Source organism: Sorex fumeus, unplaced genomic scaffold, assembly GCF_029834395.1.
Source record: "Sorex fumeus unplaced genomic scaffold, SorFum_2.1 ptg000008l, whole genome shotgun sequence".
In the NCBI taxonomy this organism is placed as follows: Eukaryota; Metazoa; Chordata; class Mammalia; order Eulipotyphla; family Soricidae; genus Sorex; species Sorex fumeus.
In genome coordinates, this window is record NW_026606065.1 from 83,945,644 (window position 1) to 83,966,367 (window position 20,724).

A 20,724-nucleotide genomic window follows, 5' to 3' on the forward strand; every position below is an offset into this window, starting at 1 on the left:
CAGACCCCACAGTAGGTTACTGTTGCCGGGCCACCCCAGTGGGGAAAGGGTGTTGTCTCTCCGCCTGCTTCCCCCTGGCGGCTCAGTGGCTGTCATCCTTCAGAGGCCATTGGACAGTCAGGTTTGGGCCCACAGTGACGAGACATTTTGGGCCTCACAGGTTGGGGGTGGAGCCGGTCCTATCCTCCCCATCCCAATGAGACCCCAAGTCATTGCTCACGAACGGCCTTTCTGGTTCCTGATCAAGCTGCTTAACGGCCATGATCCCAGAGACTCAGGAGCAAACCTTGGAACCCAGCAGGTTTTGGTAGAAATCCCTCCAGATTTAAGTGTTAAAATTTTGGCATTTCAAAATCACGCAGCCATGCGACATCATATGTTATTCATGACCAGCAATAGAAAACAAATTGTCTACTGTTGCCTTTTCAGCAGATCTGAGTGTTGGGGTAAAATCTCAAATAATAATGGTGGGTCTGGTGTCAAAATACTGAATGTGATCAAAGTAGAGCGAGAATAATGTGGAAATCATCTGCCTCACAGGTAGGGGGAGGGTGTGGGATGGGGGTTTACTGGGGTTGTTGGGGGTGGAGAATGGGCACTGGTGAAGGGATGGGTGTTTCATTGTATGACCGAGACTTAGACCCGAAAGCTTTGTAACTGCTCTCACGGTGATTCAATAAATAAAATTATAAAAAATAAAAACAAAACAAAACAAAACAAATATATAAACATGGTATATCTACCTTTATTATTTATAAACATTCATTGTTTACAAAGGTATATCTACCTTTATTATAAAATATAAAGGTATATCTAGCTTTTATATAAAATATAAAGGTATATCTACCTTTATTCTTTATAAACATGGTATATTTTATATTTTATATAAAAGGTATATCTACCTTTATTATTTATAAACATGGTATATCTACCTTTATTATTTATAAACATGGTATATCTACCTTTATTATTTGTTATTATTGAAGAAGCTACTCACAGATCCATGCTCAGGGGTCACTATAAAGCCTCATTGTACAAAGCATGTGCTCCAGCTAGTTGAGCTATTATTTATCCATAATTATTGTATAGATTTTGCCTATATTTATCCCAGTTTTACATTTTAATTATTTTCTTCAGTTTATGATTGTTATAGAAAATTATTGACTTATACTTTTTAAAAAACCTGGCGGCCCCCCAGCGCCATCTTTACAGCATTCAGCCAAAGAGAAGGACAACATGGAGGGCGGGATCCACAGATCCCGAAGGAAAAAAAAAAAAAAACAGGTTCCAAAAAGAGCCGAGATCATCGGGAAGTCCCAGTTGGGGTAGGTACTGCATCCCGCCTCCCACAGATGGAACCCCGGTGACCAGAAGCCTCTACAAGCACAGCTCGAGTATGCAGGAACTAGGACTTTTCCTCAAAACCGCGCGTCCGCTTATGCAGCCACGCGACGTCTCTCTATATACAAAGTGATCCATGGGAAGTAAACCACCCAACATTTCTCTCTGAAAATCAGAGTTAAGTTTGGAGCACGGCCACAGCTCCAGAAACACAAGGACTTAATGCATAACCCAGCAGCTTGGAGCAGAAAAGTGAACGGGCTATGCGTTAATCCAGGCCATCATGTCTGTCCGGAGGGGAAAGGGTGTTGCCCCAGTCGCCCTCTCTTCTCTGGAAAGAAGGATGGCGGCCGCATGGGAGCCTTGTGGACAGCAGGTATGAGCCGGGGGTGTGGGGGCGACTAAAACCTCATGGGAAGGGGGGCGTTCCGGTCCGTCCTTCACGCCCTACCGAGGCCACCAGTTGCCCCCCACGAGCGGCTCTCCAGCACGGCCACAGCCCCAGAAGCACAAGGACTTAATGCAGAACCCAGCAGCTTGGAGCAGAAAAGTGAACGGACTATGCATTAATCCAGGCCATCAAGTCTGCTGGAGGGGAAAGGGTGTTGCCCCATTCGCCCTCTCCTCTCTGGAAAGAAAGATGGCGGCCACATGGGAGCCTTGTGGACAGCAGGCATGAGCCGGGGGAGTGGGGGTGACTAAACCCTCATGGGAAGGGGGGCATTTCGGTCCGCCCTTCACGCCCTACCGAGGTCACCAGTTGCCCCCCATGAGCGGCTCTCCAGCACGGCCACAGCCCCAGAAGCACAAGGACTTAATGCAGAACCCAGCAGCTTGGAGCAGAAAAGTGAAAGGACTATGCGTTAATCCAGGCCATCATGTCTGCCCGGAGGGGAAAGGGTGTTGGTCCCTTCCGCCCTCCTCCCTCTGGAAAGAAAGATGGCGGCCACATGGGAGCCTTGTGGACAGCAGGTATGAGCCGGGGGTGTGGGGGCGACTAAAACCTCATGGGAAGGGGGGCGTTCTGGCCCTTCCTTCACGCCCTACCGAGGTCACCAGTTGCCCCCCGCGAGCGGCTCTCCAGCACGGCCACGGCCCCAGAAGCACAAGGACTTAATGCAGAACCCGGCAGCTTGGAGCAGAAAAGTGAATGGACTATGCGTTAATCCAGGCCACCAGGTCTGTCCGGAGGGGAAAGGGTGTTGCCCCAGTCGCCTTCTCCTCTCTGGAAAGAAAGATGGCGGCCGCATGGGAGCCTTGTGGACAGCAGGTATGAGCTGGGGGAGTGGGGGCAACTAAAACCTCATGGGAAGGGGGGCGTTTCGGTCCGCCCTTCACGCCCTACCGAGGCCACCAGTTGCCCCCCACTAGTGGCTCTCCAGCACGGCCACGACTCCAGAGCACAGAAACCAATTTCTTAACTATCTGACTCTCAGTAGAAATACTTCCAGGGTCAATAAGTAAAATAGCAGAAATCCAAAACCAACATTTAATTCTTGAACCCAGCTGTAGAAAGCAAATCACTTCACAATGCTTTTTCAACATGTCTGATTTGGGGGGGATGTAAACTCTAAATAATAGTGGTGAATCTTTTATTGAAACAATGAATCTAATCAAAGCAGATAGAGTGTTAACTAGAATTCATCTGCCCCACAGGGACTGGGAGGGGTGGGGGGTGGGGTTTTATTGGGGTTCTTTATGGTAAAAAATAAGTATTGGTAAAGGGAAATGTGTTTGATATTTGCATGACTGAGACCTAAACCTGAAAGCTTTGTAACCTTTCCCACGGTGATTCAATAAAGAAATAAAAAAAAAAAACCTGGTATGCTCAAGGCTTACCTTTGGCTCTGTGCTCAGGAACCATCCTGGCTGTGTTTTAGGGACCTCAGGGGGTACCAGGTATTGAACTTGGTCAATTGCATGCAAAGCAAGAGCCACATCTGCTGTACTACCTCTCCAGCCTCCACCCTGATTTTTATTCCTACAAATTTACAGAACTTTCTTATTAGTTGTGTTACTATGATTTGCGTGTCATCCGCAAATACAATTTTACTTCTTCTTTTCTAATATGGATTTCTTTGTTTCTTTTCTGTTTTATTATAGTGACTAGAATCTCCAGTACACCAATAAAGAGAAGTAGTGACAATGTACGTACTTTTTGACTTATTTCTGATCTTAGAAGTAAATATTTAGCCATTTGACATTAAGTAAAGGTTAACTAAAGGTTTTTCAAGGAGTCGAAGTGGTACCTTATTGTTTGAAGAGTACCACTTTTATTCCTTGCTTTCTGGGATACTTTAAAAGCAACTGATGTTAAATTTTGTCAAATGCTGAAGTGTTTGTTTTTGTTTTTTCTCTTTTAGTCTGTGATTGTGGTGAACTACACTGATTTCCAAAGCTCACCCAGCTTGCCTTCCTAGAATAGCACCAGTTGAATATGATGTTATCTTCATATATATATATATATTGTTTGATTTCACTTTAAAGGACTGCCAAAATATTTTGCATTTACATTATTGGTAATTATTGGACTATAGGTTTGCTTTTTGTATTCCTTTAATATCTTCTATCTGTTTTTCACATCTTAAAGTTAGCCTCATAAAATGACTGGGTAGAATTAATGTAATTTTATGTTTTAATAGATGATGACTTTTTTAGTGAAGTTGTCTGTTTTGGCAGCTTTTATTGTGGAAATCTTTTTTATATACAAATTAAATTTCTTTAGCAAACAGAATTATTTATATTACCAATTTATCCTGAATGAGATTTGGTAGTGTATCTTTTGGTGTTATTTTGTTTGTTTTGGAGACATGCTAAGGTGTGAACCGCTGGTCATGTAAAGGTGTAAACCCCCAGCTCTGTGTTGGTGATAGAAGACCACTCCTGGTGGTGTTTGAGGGATCATGCAGTGTGGAGGATCAAACCTGGACATCAAACACACAGAGCATCTGCTCCAGTCTATTAACCTATTTCTACAAACCTGTATATGTCTTCTAAGGAACTTTCCAATTAAATGGAAGTCAAATATAGGATAAGATTTGTTTGTTCATTGCAGCACTCTTTACAATAGTCAGAATCTGGAAAATACCTGAGTGCCCGAGAAAAGATGACTGGTTAAAGAAACTTTGGTACATTTACACAATGGAGTACCATGTAGCGGTTAGAAAAGATGAAGTCATGAAATTTACATACAAGTGGTACTACATGGAAAGTATCATGTTAAGCAAAATGAGTCAGAAAGAGAGCGATAGACATAGAAAGATTGCATTCATCTGGGGAACATAAAGTAGCAAAATAGTAGACTAACACCCAAGAGTAGCTGAGATTAGTACCAGGAGGTTTGCTCCATGACTTGGAGGCCAGCCACACATGCTAGGGGGAAAGGGAGCTCAGATAGAGAAGGGAGCACCAAATAAAGGGTGTTGGGAGGATCCTCCCAGGATGGGAGAAGCATGCTGAAAGTAGACTATAGACCAAACAGGATTGCCACCCAATGCCTCTTTTGCAAACCACAACACTCAAAATGAGAGAGAGAACAGAGGGGAATGCCCTGCCACAGAGGCAGGAAGGGATGGGGGCTGGGGGGTGGGAGGGATACTGGGATCCGTGGTGGTGGGAAATGGGCACTGGTGGAGGGATGAGTATTTGATCATTCTATAATTGAAACCCAAGCACAAAATTTTTAAGTCTACAACTGTACTTCATGGTGTCTCACTAATAAAAATTAAATATATATATATAGGCATAAGGTTGTTAATAATATTTCCATAATATTTCTTAGTATCTGTAGACTTTGTAGTGATATTTCCTCTTTTATTCCTGATATTAGAAATTTGGTGTTTATTTTTCTTTTTAAAAAATAGAAAAAAATATTGGAAAGTAAAAGAGAAAGGAAAAGGGACTCCTCATGTGGGAAGGAACTTAGTATAGGACAAAGTTTGGAAATTTGGGTTTTCTTTCTCTTTTTCCTGATTAATTTGACTAGAAGTTTAGCAATTTACTGTTCTTTGTTACAATGATTTTTCATCCTGATCATAATTTTTTTTTGTTTTGCTTACATGGTATTCAATTTTTTTTATTTCTCCCTCTGTGCTTAAATTTAAGGTTACTGATTTGATTCTTTAGTCTTTGATAGTTTCATTTCTAGCATTATATTTTTATGGGACTATTTATTTAATAATAATTTAATGCTATAAATTTTCCTCTTTAGGAAATTGTTTAGGTGCATCATACGCATTCTCACATATTTTTATTTTTATCCAGTTCAGTATATATTCTAATTTATTATTTAGTTTCTTCTTTGGTCCATGAATTATTTTTAAATGTATTGTTTGGTTTCCAAGTATATGGGTTTCTTCTATGTATTTTTGTTACCAATTTCTAATTTAATGCCATTGTAGTCACAGATACACTTTGGATTTCTTGCAGTTTTTAAATGTATTGAAACTTTTGTTGTTGTTGTTCTTATTTTTAGAACATGCCTGACTGTGCTCAGATCCTACTCTTGGGTCTGCACTTAGGAATCACTCCTGGTAAGGCTCAGAGAATTATAGATGATGCTGGGGATCAAATGCTGGAAGGCTGCAAAACGTAAGTCAAATGCTGGGTGGCTGCATACAGTAAGTGCCTTACCCCTATACAATCTCTCCAAATTTCTATTGAAATTTTTATTGTCCAGAACATAATCACATTTGTTAAGTTTACTGTGCGTACCTGAAAAAGAATGTACATTTAGCATCTGAGAGATAACTCAACAGGCGCATGCTCCACACGCAGGCTGCCAAGGTTCAATGCCAACACTGCAGGATCCCCCCGAGGAATGCCAGGAGCAACCCTTGAGCACTAACTCCTGAGTGATGCTAGCTAAAGCCCCACAAGAAAAGTTAAAGAAAGCTAATGTAATTCAGCTCTCATTAAATGAAACTTTCTATAAATGTGAATTAGAGCTAGTTGGCTGATACTGTTCAAGTCGTCTACATCTAATTTCTTTTGCATTTTATCAACTATTGAAGGAAATATGTTGAAAGCCCTGAATATAATTATAGATCTGTCTGTTTTGCCTTGCAATCAAGTCAGATTTAGCTTGGTTTATTTTCAAGCTCTGTTATTAGAAGCACAGTATTTAGGATTTGTATATCTAGGATTTTATGTCTTTTATTAATCAAGTCTTATGAATTGTGAAATTACTGTCCAACTAATTTTCCCATTACTCTGTTCTACTAATCATATTTTCTATGAAATATACTTTATCTAATGCTTTTCTATGAAATATACTTTATCTAATGTTTCTCCAGCTTTCTTCTGAATTGTGTTAGCTGGTATTCTGCCTCCACTCTTCAACTTTTATTTAATTTTTGCTTTGTTTCATTTTTTGGGCCACACCTGGTGATGCTCAGGGCTTACTTCTGGCTCTGCATGCTGGAATTACTCTTGGTGGTGCTCATATGGGGACCATATGATATTGGGGGCTCAAACCCAAGTCAGGCGCATGCAAGACAAGCACCCTACCCATTGTACTATATTTCCGGCCCCTGTTTATTTTTTTAATATCAAAACCCCTGATGTGTATATTATGAAGTTTAATGAGTTTTATTACATGATCAGGAGTAAACCTCCTATATTGTGTGAAACAGTCAGCAAACAAAGCAAAAGTACCAATAAACAAAAACAAAACAAATCATTAGGTTCTGACACCAGAACAGAAATTACCGAGAAAGAAAGAGGGGTAGGAAAAAAGAATGCAAGGATGCCATAGACTTCAGTGGAGGTACTCTTCAGGGGGGCATGGTGTGATAACAAATATATGAAGAGGCATGAACCCCCTCTCCTAAAACACATATAGTCACTGTCACTGTCCTCCCGTTGTTCATCGATTTGCTCGAGCGGGCCCAGTAACGTCTCCATTGGAGACTTTGTTGTTACTGTGTTTGGCATATCGAATACATCACGGGGAGGAGCTTGCCAGGCTCTGCCGTGGGGGCGAGATACTCTCAGTAGCTTGCCAGGCTCTCCGAGAGGGGCGGAGGAATCGAACTCTGGTCGGCCATGTTGGCTGTGTGCAAGGCAAACACCCTGCCGCTGTGCTATCGCTCCAGCCCAAAACACATATAGTGATATAAACTAATGTTACTGCAGTGTTGAAAGAAGTTATTATGTTGCTCTTTGTTTTTTTTTTAATTTTTGTTTGTTTGGGGCAATATCCAGCAATATTCAGGGGTTACTCCTGGCTCTGCACTCAGGAATCACTCCTGGTGGGGCTCAGGAACTATATGGGTCGCCAGGGATTTAACCCAGGTTGGCATCTGCAAGGCAGATGCCTAGGCCCCCTTTTTTCTAATTATCTCATAAGTTCTTTGGAGACAGGCCGAAGCAGTGCTCAAGAGACCGTGCAATCCTGATGGCGAATCTTGCCCAGGCTTAAAGTGAGTGGCAGTTCAAAGCAAGGGCCCGAAGATGTGATGGTGCTCAGGCCTGGCAATGAGTGGCCACCAAGGTGACCACGGAAATGTTGGGGTCAGGGTTCTGGAGAACCTGTGGTGACTGGAACTGAACCCAGTCAGATATGTCCTAGCCACTGTATCTTAGCCCCCATTTGTTCTTGGTGTCTCTCTTGATTCCCTTAGGAAAAAGTGGATTTGGGGGGCGAGGGGGGGATGTCTCCACTAGCACAAAGTATGCAGTCAGTTACGCATGTTTGGGGGAATCATAGGGATTCTCGCATCTGCAGTGGGGTGGATAAGCCTCACCCTGGAAAACTGCCATCAGAATCATGGCCTCTCCCCTGCCAGAAACACACTCACTGATTTATTTCTCTTTCTTTCCTTTTTGTTTTTGTTTTGCTTTGGCCACCCCCTGACGTGTTCTTCAATATATCTCCAATATTACTATTTTTTTATTTAATCTATGAGTCTCATCCAGTGTGATATAGTTTTCAAACATTCCATTTGCGTGATTATTCTACTATGTTCTTACATTATGTCTACAATCTTTCCTAAGAGCTTTAGAAATACATGTGGTATAGTTAAGACAACTATTTTAATGTTCTTCCCCTAATTCTATATATATAATTTGAGTCCCTTTTGGATGACTGACTTTTCTCTTAGGGGCTTAATTTTTACCCTTTATTTACTTATTTGAAATTGGTTACTAAACATTGTGAATTATTCTTTTGCTAAATGCTTTTATATTCTGCTAAATTTCTTGAATCCTTTTTTCTGGGATTAAATTCATTATAAATACTTTGTTCCTTGGATTAATATTATCAAAATGGCAATACTCCCCAAAGTATTATACAGATTTAATGTGGTCCCTATCAGGATACCCAAACATTTTTCAAAGAAATAGACAAAACACTTCTGAAATTCATATGGAACAATAAACCCCCACAAATAGCTAAAGCAAACCTTGGAAAAAAGAAGATGGGTGGCATCACCTATCCCAACTTCAAACTGTACTACAACAAAGCAGCAGTAATTAAAACAGCCTGGTATTGGGATAGAAACAGACTCGCAGACCAATGGAACTGAGTTGAATATTCTGCCACAGATCTCAAATATATGATCACTTAATCTTTGACAAAGGAGCAAGAAATGTGAAGTGGAACAAGGAAAGCCTCTTCTACAAGTGGTGCTGGGAAAACTGGATAGCTACCTGCAAAAAAAAATTAACTCTGACCTCTGTCTAACACCAGGACAAAAGTCAGATCAAAGTGAATAAAATACCTCAATATCAGACACGAATCCATAAGGTGCATGGCGGAAAATGTAGGCAGAACCCTCCATGACATTGAAGCTATTTATTTATTTATTTATTTGCTTTTTTGCATCACACTTGGCGATGCACAGGGGTTCCTCCTGGCTCTGCACTCAGAAGTTACTCCTGGCGGTGCTCAGAGGACCATATGGGATGCTGGGAATCAAAACCGGGTCGGCCGCATGCAAGGCAAATACCCTACCCGCTGTGCTATCTCTCCAGCCCCAAGTTAAAAGCATCTTTAAGGACCAAGCAAGTGGAAATAACTATAAACAAATGGGACTATATTAAACTAAGAGGCTTCTGGACCTCAAAAGAAACAGTGACAAAGATACAGAAAGAGCCCATAGAATGGGAAAAAAATATTACCCAATACCCATCAGATAGGGGCTTAATATCCAGGATATACAAGACACTGGTAGAACTTTACAAGATAAAATGCTCTAACCCCATCAAAAAATGGAGAGAAGAAATGAACCAAAACTTTCATTACACACACACACACACACACACACACACACACACACACACACACACAAATCCAAATGGCCAAAAGGCACATGAAAAAATGCTTCACATCGCTAATCATCAGGGAGATGCAAATCAAAACAACAATAAGATATCATCTTATACCACAGAAACTGGCACACATCAATAAGAACAAGAACCATCAGTGCTGGCATGGATATGGGGAGAAAGGGACTCTCATTCATTGTTGGTGGGAATTCTGACTGGTCCAGCCTTTTGGGAAAACAATATGGACATTTCTCCAAAAATAGAAATTGAGCTTCCATATGACCCAGCAATACCACTTCTGGGAATATATACCGAGGGTGCAAAAAAGCACAGTAGAAATGACATCTGCACCTGTATGTTAATTTCAGCACTGTTCACAGTAGCCAGTATCTGGAAACATCCTGAGTGCCCAAGACAAATGACTGGTTAAAGAAACTTTGGTACATCTACACAATGGAATACTATGCAGCTGTAGGAGAGATGACGTCATGAAATTTGCTTATAAGTGGATGGACATGGAAAGTATCATGCTAAGTGAAATGAGTCAGAAAGAGAGGGACAGATAGAGAATGACTTCACTCATTTGTGGAATTTAAAACAACATAATATGAGACTGACACCCAAGGACAGTAGACACAAGGGCCAGGAATATGTTCCCCATAGTTGGAAGCCTTTCTCAAGAGCTGGGGAAGAAAGCAACTGGACTAGAGAAGGGATCACTAAGTCAGTGATGGTTGGAGGAATCATTCGGGATGGGAGATGTATGCTGGAAGTAGAAAAAGGATCAAATGTGATAACCTCTCAGTATCCGTATTGCAAACCATAATGCCCAAAAGTAGAGAGAGTATGGGAGAAATTGTCTGCCATGGAGACTGGGGGAGAGTTGGAAAGGGAGGGTATACTGGGGACATTGTTGGTGGAGAATGTGCAGAGGTGGAGGGGTGATCATGTATGATTAAAACTCAAATCAGAAAGCTTGTAACTGTATCTCATAGTGATTCAATAAAAATAAAGAAATAAATAAGTACTTTGTTCCCTTTAGGTTTTGCTTTTAACTTGTTAGGTGGGATCAAGCAGTGTTTAGGTTTTTTTCCACTAGTAGAATTCATTAAACTTAATAACTTTTATTCTTCAAAAGATAATATTAAAAAGACAAATCTTAAGGAAATGTGTGTGTGTTGTGGGCCACACCCAGAATTGCTCAAGGTTTACTTCTGGCTCTGTGCTCATGGGATCCTCCCGGAAGTGCTCAAAGGACTGTATGTGGTGAAAGAAATCAAATCCAGGTCCGTCACATGTAAAGCACATGCTGTAACCCCTGTAGTATCTCTCTGGCCCCAGAAAAATAGTTTCAAAACCACATATCTCATAAAAACTTGTTTACAACACATTTAAAGAATGTTTTAAGCCTTATAGTAAAAACAGTGGGCGAGGGGTGTAACTCAGTGAGTGGTTGAGTTTAGCTTACATATATCAGGTCCTGAGTTTAAGCCTAGCAAATAATAATGATAATAATAATAAAAACAACAATAATAATGTAAATCCATGAATAAGGAAACAAACAACCTCATTAAAAAAGAGAGAAAATATTTTAGGAGATGATTCACCAAATGAAATGATGGAGAATTCTTAGGGGTGAAGGCGCTGGACACCACAGAATAGAATTTTCCCAGAATGGCCAGATTGGGTAAGCAGTGGGTGTTTACAGGCACAGAAGGAGGAGGATGGGATGCAGAATCCATTCTACTAAAAAGAATGTCCAGGGAACATACCAGTGCTGTTCAGGAGCTGGAGATTCAGGGCTACTTCCCACTCAGTGCTCCAGGGTCACTCCCAACCTTGCTCAGGGACCTATTTTGTCCTAGGGATGGAACCTGAGTTGGCTGCATGCAAAGCAATCACTATAGCCCCTAAAGCTGAGTCCCTGGCACTCAAGAAAAATTCAATTCTCCACACCTGGAATTGTTCAGGGCTTACTCCTGACTCTAGGTTTAGGGATCACTTCTAGTGGCTCGAGGGACCATATGAGTACCAGGAATCAAACCCAGGCCAGACCTATGCTAGGCAAATGCCCTATCAACTGAAGTGTTGTTCAAGCCTCAATCATCTGATATTTTAAAATTTTTTGTTTTGGGGTTACACCCAGCAATACACAGGGCTTACTCCTCGTTCTGCACTAAGGAATTACTCTTGGCAATCCTTGGGAACCATATGGGATGTCAGAGACCAAAGCCAGGTCAGGCGCATACAAGGTAAGTGCCCTATCCTCTTTACTATCTCTCCACCCCTTTGACAATGCAATTCTTAACAGTATTTCAATGTTCCAACAATGCTCCAACAGCACAGCCACCACATGAGTCAGCATCCTTCCATGAATGTCCCAAAGGTTCTCCCCCTTCCGGCACAGACTCAGTTTTGTCGGTGTCTTTCACAGTCTCTCTAAAAATTCTTGACCAGATTGCTGAGTTTCTAGGCAAAAACCTACAAATTGTAGAGAGTATGTGTGCCAAGAGAATGCATGGAGGCACCTCCTTCACACCCCCCACCCCCGGCCTAGCCCCATAACTGGTCCCAGTGCAGCTTTTCAACTGGCACTGACAGCCTCATAAGTAAGCTGTTTTCCTGAGTTCTAAGTTGCTCTAGCAAGTTTCTCCAACCTGAGTAGGGGTCATGGGAACCTGATATATAGAATGTTGATAACAGCACAGAGGACAACCTGGATTTGTGAATGGCTATCTGAAGAAGGACTGGAGGAGAGCTCTGAACCTTAGCCAGTGGGATCTAATGCTTTCACCCTAGTGCTCTCTCCAGGAGGAGAAAATTGAGATTGAATGAAAATATCGGCCTTCTAACTGGCATTCCAACAAGCGCTTTTGTGAGTCAAATACCACCATCCATTAAGTGTGGCACCTGCCATTGCAAGTCTGATGTGCAGAATAATGTGTCTGTGTGGCCATTGCTTCCAAGCTTCCTGGAGAAATCATTTTCCAGAACCAGAACCAGCAGGCCACTGGCAGGCATTTCTGCTACTATTTTCAGGCCTCCATCCCCAGCATGCTTAGAACTCAAAGTTGCTGATCTAGGGTGACTGAGTGCTCAAGACTATCTCTGCCTAGAGAGGAGTGTCTCTGAATGTGGGGAAGCACCCTCTGATCTTCACAAGGGCCAGAAGAAAGACAGCACCCAGGAGCAAACCACCCAATCTCCTTAGCCTGGGCCCTGGAAATGTATAAGGTGATAACACCACCCAGATTTGTGAATGACTTTCTGATGAAGGACTTCAGAGAGGGCTCTGAACCTTGGCCTGTGGGATGCTATGCTCTCTCCAGGAGGAGAATGTTGCAATTGAATGTTCTCCTGTATACACTGCTTTGAAACTTGATTCCCTCTCTTCATTATCCACCGTGAGAATATACTTCTCTTTTACCTATGTCTGCCTTGGCTGCGACTTCTAGCTCCATCTTCACCACTGAGTCCATTGAGTTCAGTAACACTGAGTATGAGAACCACTCCAGTATTCATTTTTCTTTCAAACAGGGTTACTGGAAAGGTTCATTTCCCCCATGCATCATTCTATGGACTTTCTTGGTAAATTCTCAGGAATTTTAACTCCCTTCCATTGCCTGGTGAGTTCCAAATTTCTAGCCCAAGCACACATGTCACTATACATCTGGGAGGCCCCTGGAACTTTTAACTCAGATTGAACTCCCCCCTTTTCCTTCCTACTTCCTCCTCCATCTTCTCTCTTGATACTAGCAACATAGTCACTGTGGCCAAAGCCAGAAATCCAGTAGTCATTTTGATTCCTTCCTTCCCCTCACTTCCCATTACCCTAGCAGTGCCAAACCTTCACATTTTTACTTCTTGATAATTCCCAAATCTATGTGTAACCCTGCACCTCTGCTCCACTACCTTCATTCAAGCCCTCCATTGTCTCTGGGTTGGTGCCAACAACCCCTAACCAGACTGCCTGTCATGGTCCTGACCTTCGACAGCCATCCATTCAGATTCCAGAACTGTCCTAAAACCCAAATCAGAGCATGTCACTCCTCTGCTTAACATCCTTCAATAAAACTGCAGTGGTGATTCTCGCTTTTTCTCTTCTTTTTCTTTTCCGGTTTTGGGACAATGCTTGCTGGTGGACAGGATTTACTCCTGGTTCTCTGCTCAAGGTTCACTCCTGGCAGGGCTCAGGGGACCATATGGGGTACCCAGATTGGCCGGCCACATGCAAGGCCTGCTCTAGTCTGTCTGTTTGTTTCTCTCTCTCTCTCTCTCTCTCTCTCTCTCTCTCTCTCTCTCTCTCTCTCTCTTCTCTGAACCCCCTTGTTTTTTCTTGAGTCCCAGATCCCTTGGCAAATCTGATGAAAGCAATTATTCTTTTCAAAGAAGGTAAAGGTAAAGGTAAAGGCCCTCCCGTTGATCGTCGATTTGTTCGAGTGGGCCCAGTAACGTCTCCATTGGAGACTTTGTTGTTACTGTGTTTGGCATATTGAATACTCTCGGTAGCTTGCCGGGCTCTCTGAGAGGGGCGGAGGAATCGAACTCGGGTCGGCCATGTTGGCCGCTTGTAAGGCGAACGCCCTACATCCTGAAATGTACGTGCTCATAGACATAGCTGCTTTGGGATATAGTGAACCTGGGGAAATCCATCCAGAGCCTCTTAGTTTATGACTATCTTTCCCAAAGTGGGTGAAACTTATCTCTCAGGGATGCTGGGATTGTGGACGTGGGGCATAATGGTTTTAGGAACAACTGGGGTGTTTTCTGTTTACTTAAAGAATGTAGATTTTTCTGGGTCAATGGAATAATTTTTTCCTGAAAGGGGGTGAGGTGGTAGGTCAAATAAGTTCGGAAACCCCTGAATCATATGATAAAGAAAAGTTTCTTTCCTTCATTACAATCATGAAACGTTCTGCACATATTATACATTGTGCCTCGGGTAACCTTTATTTTTCTTTAAAGCTGTCCAGTAAGCAATCACACAAAACTTCTCAGAATTTCAACTTTTCAAATGACAATTACTCAAATTCTGCAGGCTTTCTATGCTGTGTACCAGAAAACTGGAATGAAGACAGACCTTGTGTTTAGGCTGTCATCCTCCACATGTTTTTCTTTGCTCTCCCATTCACAGGGATGATTTTCTCCCTTCCATTGTCTTTTTTGGGTACAGGGGTTGGCCCAGACCCGCAGTGCTAGGGGACCAAGAGGTGCTGGAGATCAGCAATGGCCATATGGTAGAGTGAGTACCAAGCTCTGTACTATCTCTCTGGTCCTTTGGGCAGCATTTGTTTCTCTTAAAGTCATCACCGTTGTCTTGTTTTCTCAGTCTGGGTTTAGAGATTCTGCCTCGGTCTATTCTGTTCTAGTGGTGCTCCACCTTTCCCCTTTCCTATGCCTGACCCTTTCCTGTTGACACTCCCAGCCATAGACTGAGTTCTTGGAGGGCACAAATCAGTACTCTGTAGCCCTGAAAGTTCTGGAAATCATGCAACTAGAGACAGTCTAAGAAACGGATGTGAAGGAAATTCCTGTGACTCTCAATGAGATCTTCAAACTTCTTACATCTTGGGGTTGGAGAAAGTATAGCAGGCAGAGCACCTCTCTTGCATGCATCCAACCTGGGTTCATTCCCTGGTACCCCATAGGTTCTCCAAGCCCTGCCAGGAATGATCCTTGAACAGAGAGATAGGAGTAAACCTGGAGCACTGCAAAGTGTGGCCCCACCCAAATAAAACAAAGAACCCAAATTTTTCATATTATTCTGCAAACACTTGCCTAGCTAGGAAGGCGGCTGTTCTTCATAGGTATTAGCTGATGAAGGGCTCAGATATTTCGTCTCCCCTTCCCCTTTTTATTTTTAAGCCAATGAGGAACTTAAAGTGTAGAAAAATCCATGGTAAAGAACATATTTGCTAACTTTTTTGTAAGTTCTAATTTATCACTCCTATTTACCTCCAAGAATATAACCTCTAACATCAGGAAAATTGTACTCAAAGTATTTGATAGAAGAGTACTAGCTATCTGGAATTCAGTGAATAGCTCAAAATCAAAATGTACTCATTATAAGAAATAATGACTACCCTGTTTTAATTCTACAGAGAACTCTTAACCACCCATTGACCTTACAATGACAAGAGTGAAAAAATGTTTTCACTGTTTAGCCTAAAAAATAACAATAGTTCCTCTTTTGGGATCTTATGCAATTCCCCTAGCCACAAAAGAACACTGTGTGTATACTTCGTATTATTTTTAAATTTCCTCCAAATGTGTTGGTATCCATAAAATAGAATTGTTTGATTCAAATTAACGACCATGAGTGAGTTGTGCAAAATTTTCCATCACTTAAGGACTACGTGTGATACCACCAAAAGATAACAGCCAAAGGTAATCAAATCACCTAGGTTTAAAGCTTATACAATACTCAAAGACGGAAAACTCTTAGGACATAAAACAATAGCTACCTAAATAAAAAGTGGCTGGGGCTCTTTTGAGAGCCATGAAAAAAATTTGATCACAAAATCCTCTAATAAACACTAAAAAGCTCTATGGTGACAAAGTCATCTACCTTAATATTCACCAATCTGCTGCTTCAGAGTGAGTGAAGGATGAAACACAATATGGCAAAACCACACTAAACAGATTATAAAACCAGAGAAGCCTCTCAATCTCCTTCCCCCGATTTTTCATTCTTATTTTCTGCAGGGTTCCTTCCAGAATCAAGATCACCTACTTCTTCTAGAATATATGCTATTGGTTGAATTACTCTGGTTTTGGTTTGAGGGCGACATCCAGGCTTGGGGATGCTTGTTCCATGTGTACTAGATCTTGGAGCTATTGCCCTGCTTCGTAAATTAGAATCTTTACCCAAAGATCAAGCCAATATCTAGTGAGGGAGTTGGAAAGTCAGCAAGATGGTGTTCTTGAATGTAAAATTGTAAGGGTTCTTTCATTAGAGGATGCCAAGATTAGAGGAACAAAAAGAAAGTCAGGAGGCTGAACTATCTGGAAGCTTCTCCAGTCAGCAGGAAAGCTCTCTGGGAGTAAAATGTAATAAACAAATTTGTTCAAAGAAACATTTGGTAGATTACTTCTTCCTAAGACCTAAACAATGGCCATATTTAACTCTGAAAAGTCCATTAGCTTAATTTTAAGTGGAAGAACAGTTTCTTTCTTGTAAGCATTAAGTACAACATATTCCCATTTCAGTCATTTTAGGAGCAAAAATCCTGAGATTGCTTAAAAACTCTGACCTGGTTGAAACACTCTTCATTGAAACACAATAAGTAAAGTAAGTAAGTAAAGGCCCTCCCGTTGATCATCGATTTGCTCGAGCGGGCCCAGTAACGTCTCCATTGGAGACTTTGTTGTTACTGTGTCTGGCATATCGAATACTCTCGGTAGCTTGCCGGGTTCTCCGAGAGGGGCGGAGGAATCGAACTCGGGTCGGCCATGTTGGCTGCGTGCTAGGCAGACGCCCTCCCCACTGTGCTATCGCTCCAGCCCCTGAAACACAATATTTTTATTTATAGATATGTAGTGATCATAACTGTATTGAAAGATTTAAGTAACCTAAAGCCTGTTTTGTGCCAAATGCTTCTTCTGGGGAAAGGCAATGACCATGCATTTCTAAAATAGGATGGAATAGTTGTTTATACGTAAGTTTCCCCATTCAATCTCTTTCATCTTTGTACCACTTGTATTTAGAGCAAAATTAGGAATTCAATAGAAGTTTGTCAACTATTTTTTATGCATGCTTTCTCTTCTTTTCAATCAGAGATCTTCCCTGAATAAAAGCAAATTTTCCTTCTTCACATTCACTCTTTTGCCCTCTGATTGTTTCTTAAACAACAGGAGAATTCAATAAGAGATTAAAAACCCTTTCCTGATAAGTATAGTTACTGAAAGTATCTTTATAATCATGAAAATCGGTGTCACTTTCTAAAATGAAAGCTAAGTAGTTCACAATTAAACTCACAGGAAGATCTACTATAAATAGTTGTCAAGTGCCTAATGAAAAGCTAATCTAAACTTGTATGATGACAACACTTGGAAGAAGACTTTTAGCCTTGGAGGGAATCTTAAATCAGATTAACAGAATTGGTGTCTTGTGAAATCTCAATCTTCCCCTTGTATTTCTTCCCTCTACCTTTGGAATAATCTGCCTTAGGTTAGTAGGTCATAAGAAAAAAAAAAGACAAGAAACAAGGACAAAAATGGCAGCTCTGATGCTCTGTGTGTGAATTTTCAGATACTGATTACGTATTTTTTTGTGACATCAGTGAAAGAAATAGTAACATTTCTTCATAATGTCCTAGCGCTTCCCCTGCTATCCACATCTAATGCACATAAGATCATGAAGAATATATTTACATTTTTAAAAATTTTGCTTAGAAGATTTCCACACTACTCACAAAAGATAGAACTTAAAAAAGTTAAATGTGAACCACTTCTAGAGTAGATCAAGGACTCCAAATATTTTACACATTTTAAAGTCATTTGTTCTGTTTTTATCTGGTTTTTGGGTCACACCTGACAGTGCTCAGAGTTTATTCCCAGTTATGCAGTTAGGAATCACTCTGGCAATGCTTAGGGGACCATATGTGGGTGCCGGGACCAAGCCTGGGTCAGTCATATGCCAGGAAAGTTCTGTACCCACTGTACTATCTCTCCAGTCCTAAAACTTTACTTTTAAGGTTTTCCTTCCATACTTTTAGAAAATCTACAAAATCAAATGTTGGCAAAGATGTGAGGCAAAGCATGGAGTGTAAACTGGTACAACCACTTTGGAAAACATGAGAGAATCAACCAAAATTAACATGTTGGCTTTGTGGGGATAGTACAAACAGAAATGGCTATGTCTATCCACCAAAAAACACATATAAGAATGTACCCAGTCCTGCTCTTTATCATGATCTCCAAACTGCAAACAACCTAATTGTTCTTCAGCAATAGCAAGGATAAAGTGGATGGTCATTGGAAACAAACTAAATGTTCTTTGATAATAGAAAGGATCAATTATGTAGTCTTCATCTGCCAAGGAATAGCATTAGTACAAGGCCACTGCTGTTGAGGATGAGGTTAAATCCCACCTCAGGAGGAGGTGTAGAAGAAGCTAGACATAATAAGTGCAGAAGGATGTTTGGTGGCTTATATGAAATGCAAAACAGGCCAGGCTTCTTCTTAGAAGTCACAACAGTGTCAGCTTTTGGAGATACTGACCAGATTTGCTGGGTACAGACAAAATTGCTCTACAACTTGATCTGATGTTGGTAATGTGGGCAAGCACAGACTTAACATAGGACAGACTTAAGTCTTGTACCTATTTGATATGGGCACATTATACCTCATTTAGAAAAACTGGTGAGTTGAAATTTCTAAGAATGTTCCCATATATTAAAGGTCAGTGCATCTTAAATACAGTTATATTATTAAATATAGTTGTATTTCCATACTTTTGGAAAGTCTTTATATGCTACTGAAAATCCACATATTGATTAATGGCAGATGAAACTGCTCACTTTTTATATTAATACTCTGAAAAAACATATTGTACTACACATTTGATGTATACATTTACCAACTCACAAAGATGAATGTTCAAGAAATGCACAATCTTTGTTTTCCCACTCTTCCCCCCACGTATGTTACATTTCCTACCAATAATTCCTAATGATTTGTCACAAAAGCTACTGGAAACAATTCCTGCATGCCTATAAGGCAGATATTTTCTCTATTAACGGCAGAGGCTTGACTCTTGGGAATGTGGCAGCTGCAGTGGTTTACACGGCCTCACTCACCGAACATACCAGGGGGCCGCCCGGGTGCGGGAGCAAGGTTGGGGCGAGCCCCAAGATTGCAGAACTAACACCAGAATCCAAGGCTGGGAGGGGTTACCCACTCTGGTCTCCTTCACCCCAAATCCATTAACCTCCTCATCTCTCCAAATAAATGACTGTGTCAAAGGGGATCTTCTCCCAGCCCCAGACCAAGAGCTGCCCAGGAAATCATTGGGAAGTCAGCTGAGTCCTTGAAACCCGCCCAGGGATTTCATGGCAGAATAAAATCCAGGAGGCGGGGAAGAGGCAGGTAGCCATTGCATCTGTAAATCCAATTTGCATCATGTCACCCAAAGTAACTCTTCGTCGATCCCAGGGAAATTCGCGGGGCGGGGGGCGAGGGGGGGTTGTTTCGCAGGATGGCTCGCTCTAGGGCAGAACCCGGGACTCTTTCCCCATCCCACTTCGCTCCAGACCACTGAACTCAAAGGGAAGGCGATCAAGACCCCCCGGCCCCACCCCCGGGCTCTGCGGCACCCGGGGCTGCGGCAGGCGCCAGCCCGGGTCACCTGGCGTCACCCCGCGGGCCGCAGAGCGCCGCGCACGGCCCACCCGGAGCGCGCTGCGGCGGGGTCGGCGGGGCGGGCGCGCGGGGCGGGGGGCGAGGCCGAGACGAGGGTTGGGGCCGCCGGCGGGGGACCACGGGCCAGTGCGGGGCAAGTGGCAGGGTCGCGGGCACGGGGTGAGGAGCGAGCGCGGGGAGGAGCGAGGGGACGGCCGGGACGCAGGAGCGCGTGCCCAGGGCCACCGTGCCGGGTGGGGGCCGCGAGTGGGCGCGCTGGGCCTTACCGAGCAGTTGCAGCCGGCTGCCAGGGCGCGCCGACGCCGGCATGGCCTCCAGAGCCCGGGGTACCCCAGGCCGCGCCGGCCCAGCCCCGCGATGCCGCCCGGAGCGGCGCGCCCCGCGCTGCAGGTGGCTCGCTTAAGGATGCGCGTCACCGACCGCACATTCCCCCGGACTGGTGCAAAGTGGCCGGGGGGAGGATCCCTGTCCCCACCCGCGGGGGCCGAGGCGCCAGCCGAGAGGCTGGGCCGAGCCGGACAGCCCAGCTGGTGCCTGGCGCAGCGCTGCGGCCGTGCCCACGTGCCCGCCGCGGTCCGCAGCCCGCGCTCCCCTGCGCCCCGCCGCCGCCACCCCGGGCGGGGGAGATGGGCGCGGCTCCGCCGGCAAACGCACGCGCCCCACGGCTCCCGCTGCGGACCCGGGCTGGAGGGGGGTTTCCTCCGGAGCCCCCTGACGGTCTCCTGGGGATTCCGGAGCCTGCGGCCCGCGGAC

The 20,724-nt window shown here is 43.1% G+C and overlaps 1 protein-coding gene across 1 annotated transcript in view; it reads right to left on the minus strand.

Annotated features, from left to right (window-relative positions):
* FLT3 (fms related receptor tyrosine kinase 3) overlaps positions 1 to 20,511 on the minus strand; it is a 106,314-nt gene extending 85,803 nt beyond the window's left edge. The window contains exon 1 of the mRNA XM_056110052.1: positions 20,238 to 20,511. Coding sequence (XP_055966027.1) covers positions 20,238 to 20,280 — 43 coding nt within the window. The 5' untranslated portion in view covers positions 20,281 to 20,511. The remainder of the gene's footprint in view (positions 1 to 20,237) is intronic.
* Positions 20,512 to 20,724: the final 213 nt, after the last annotated feature.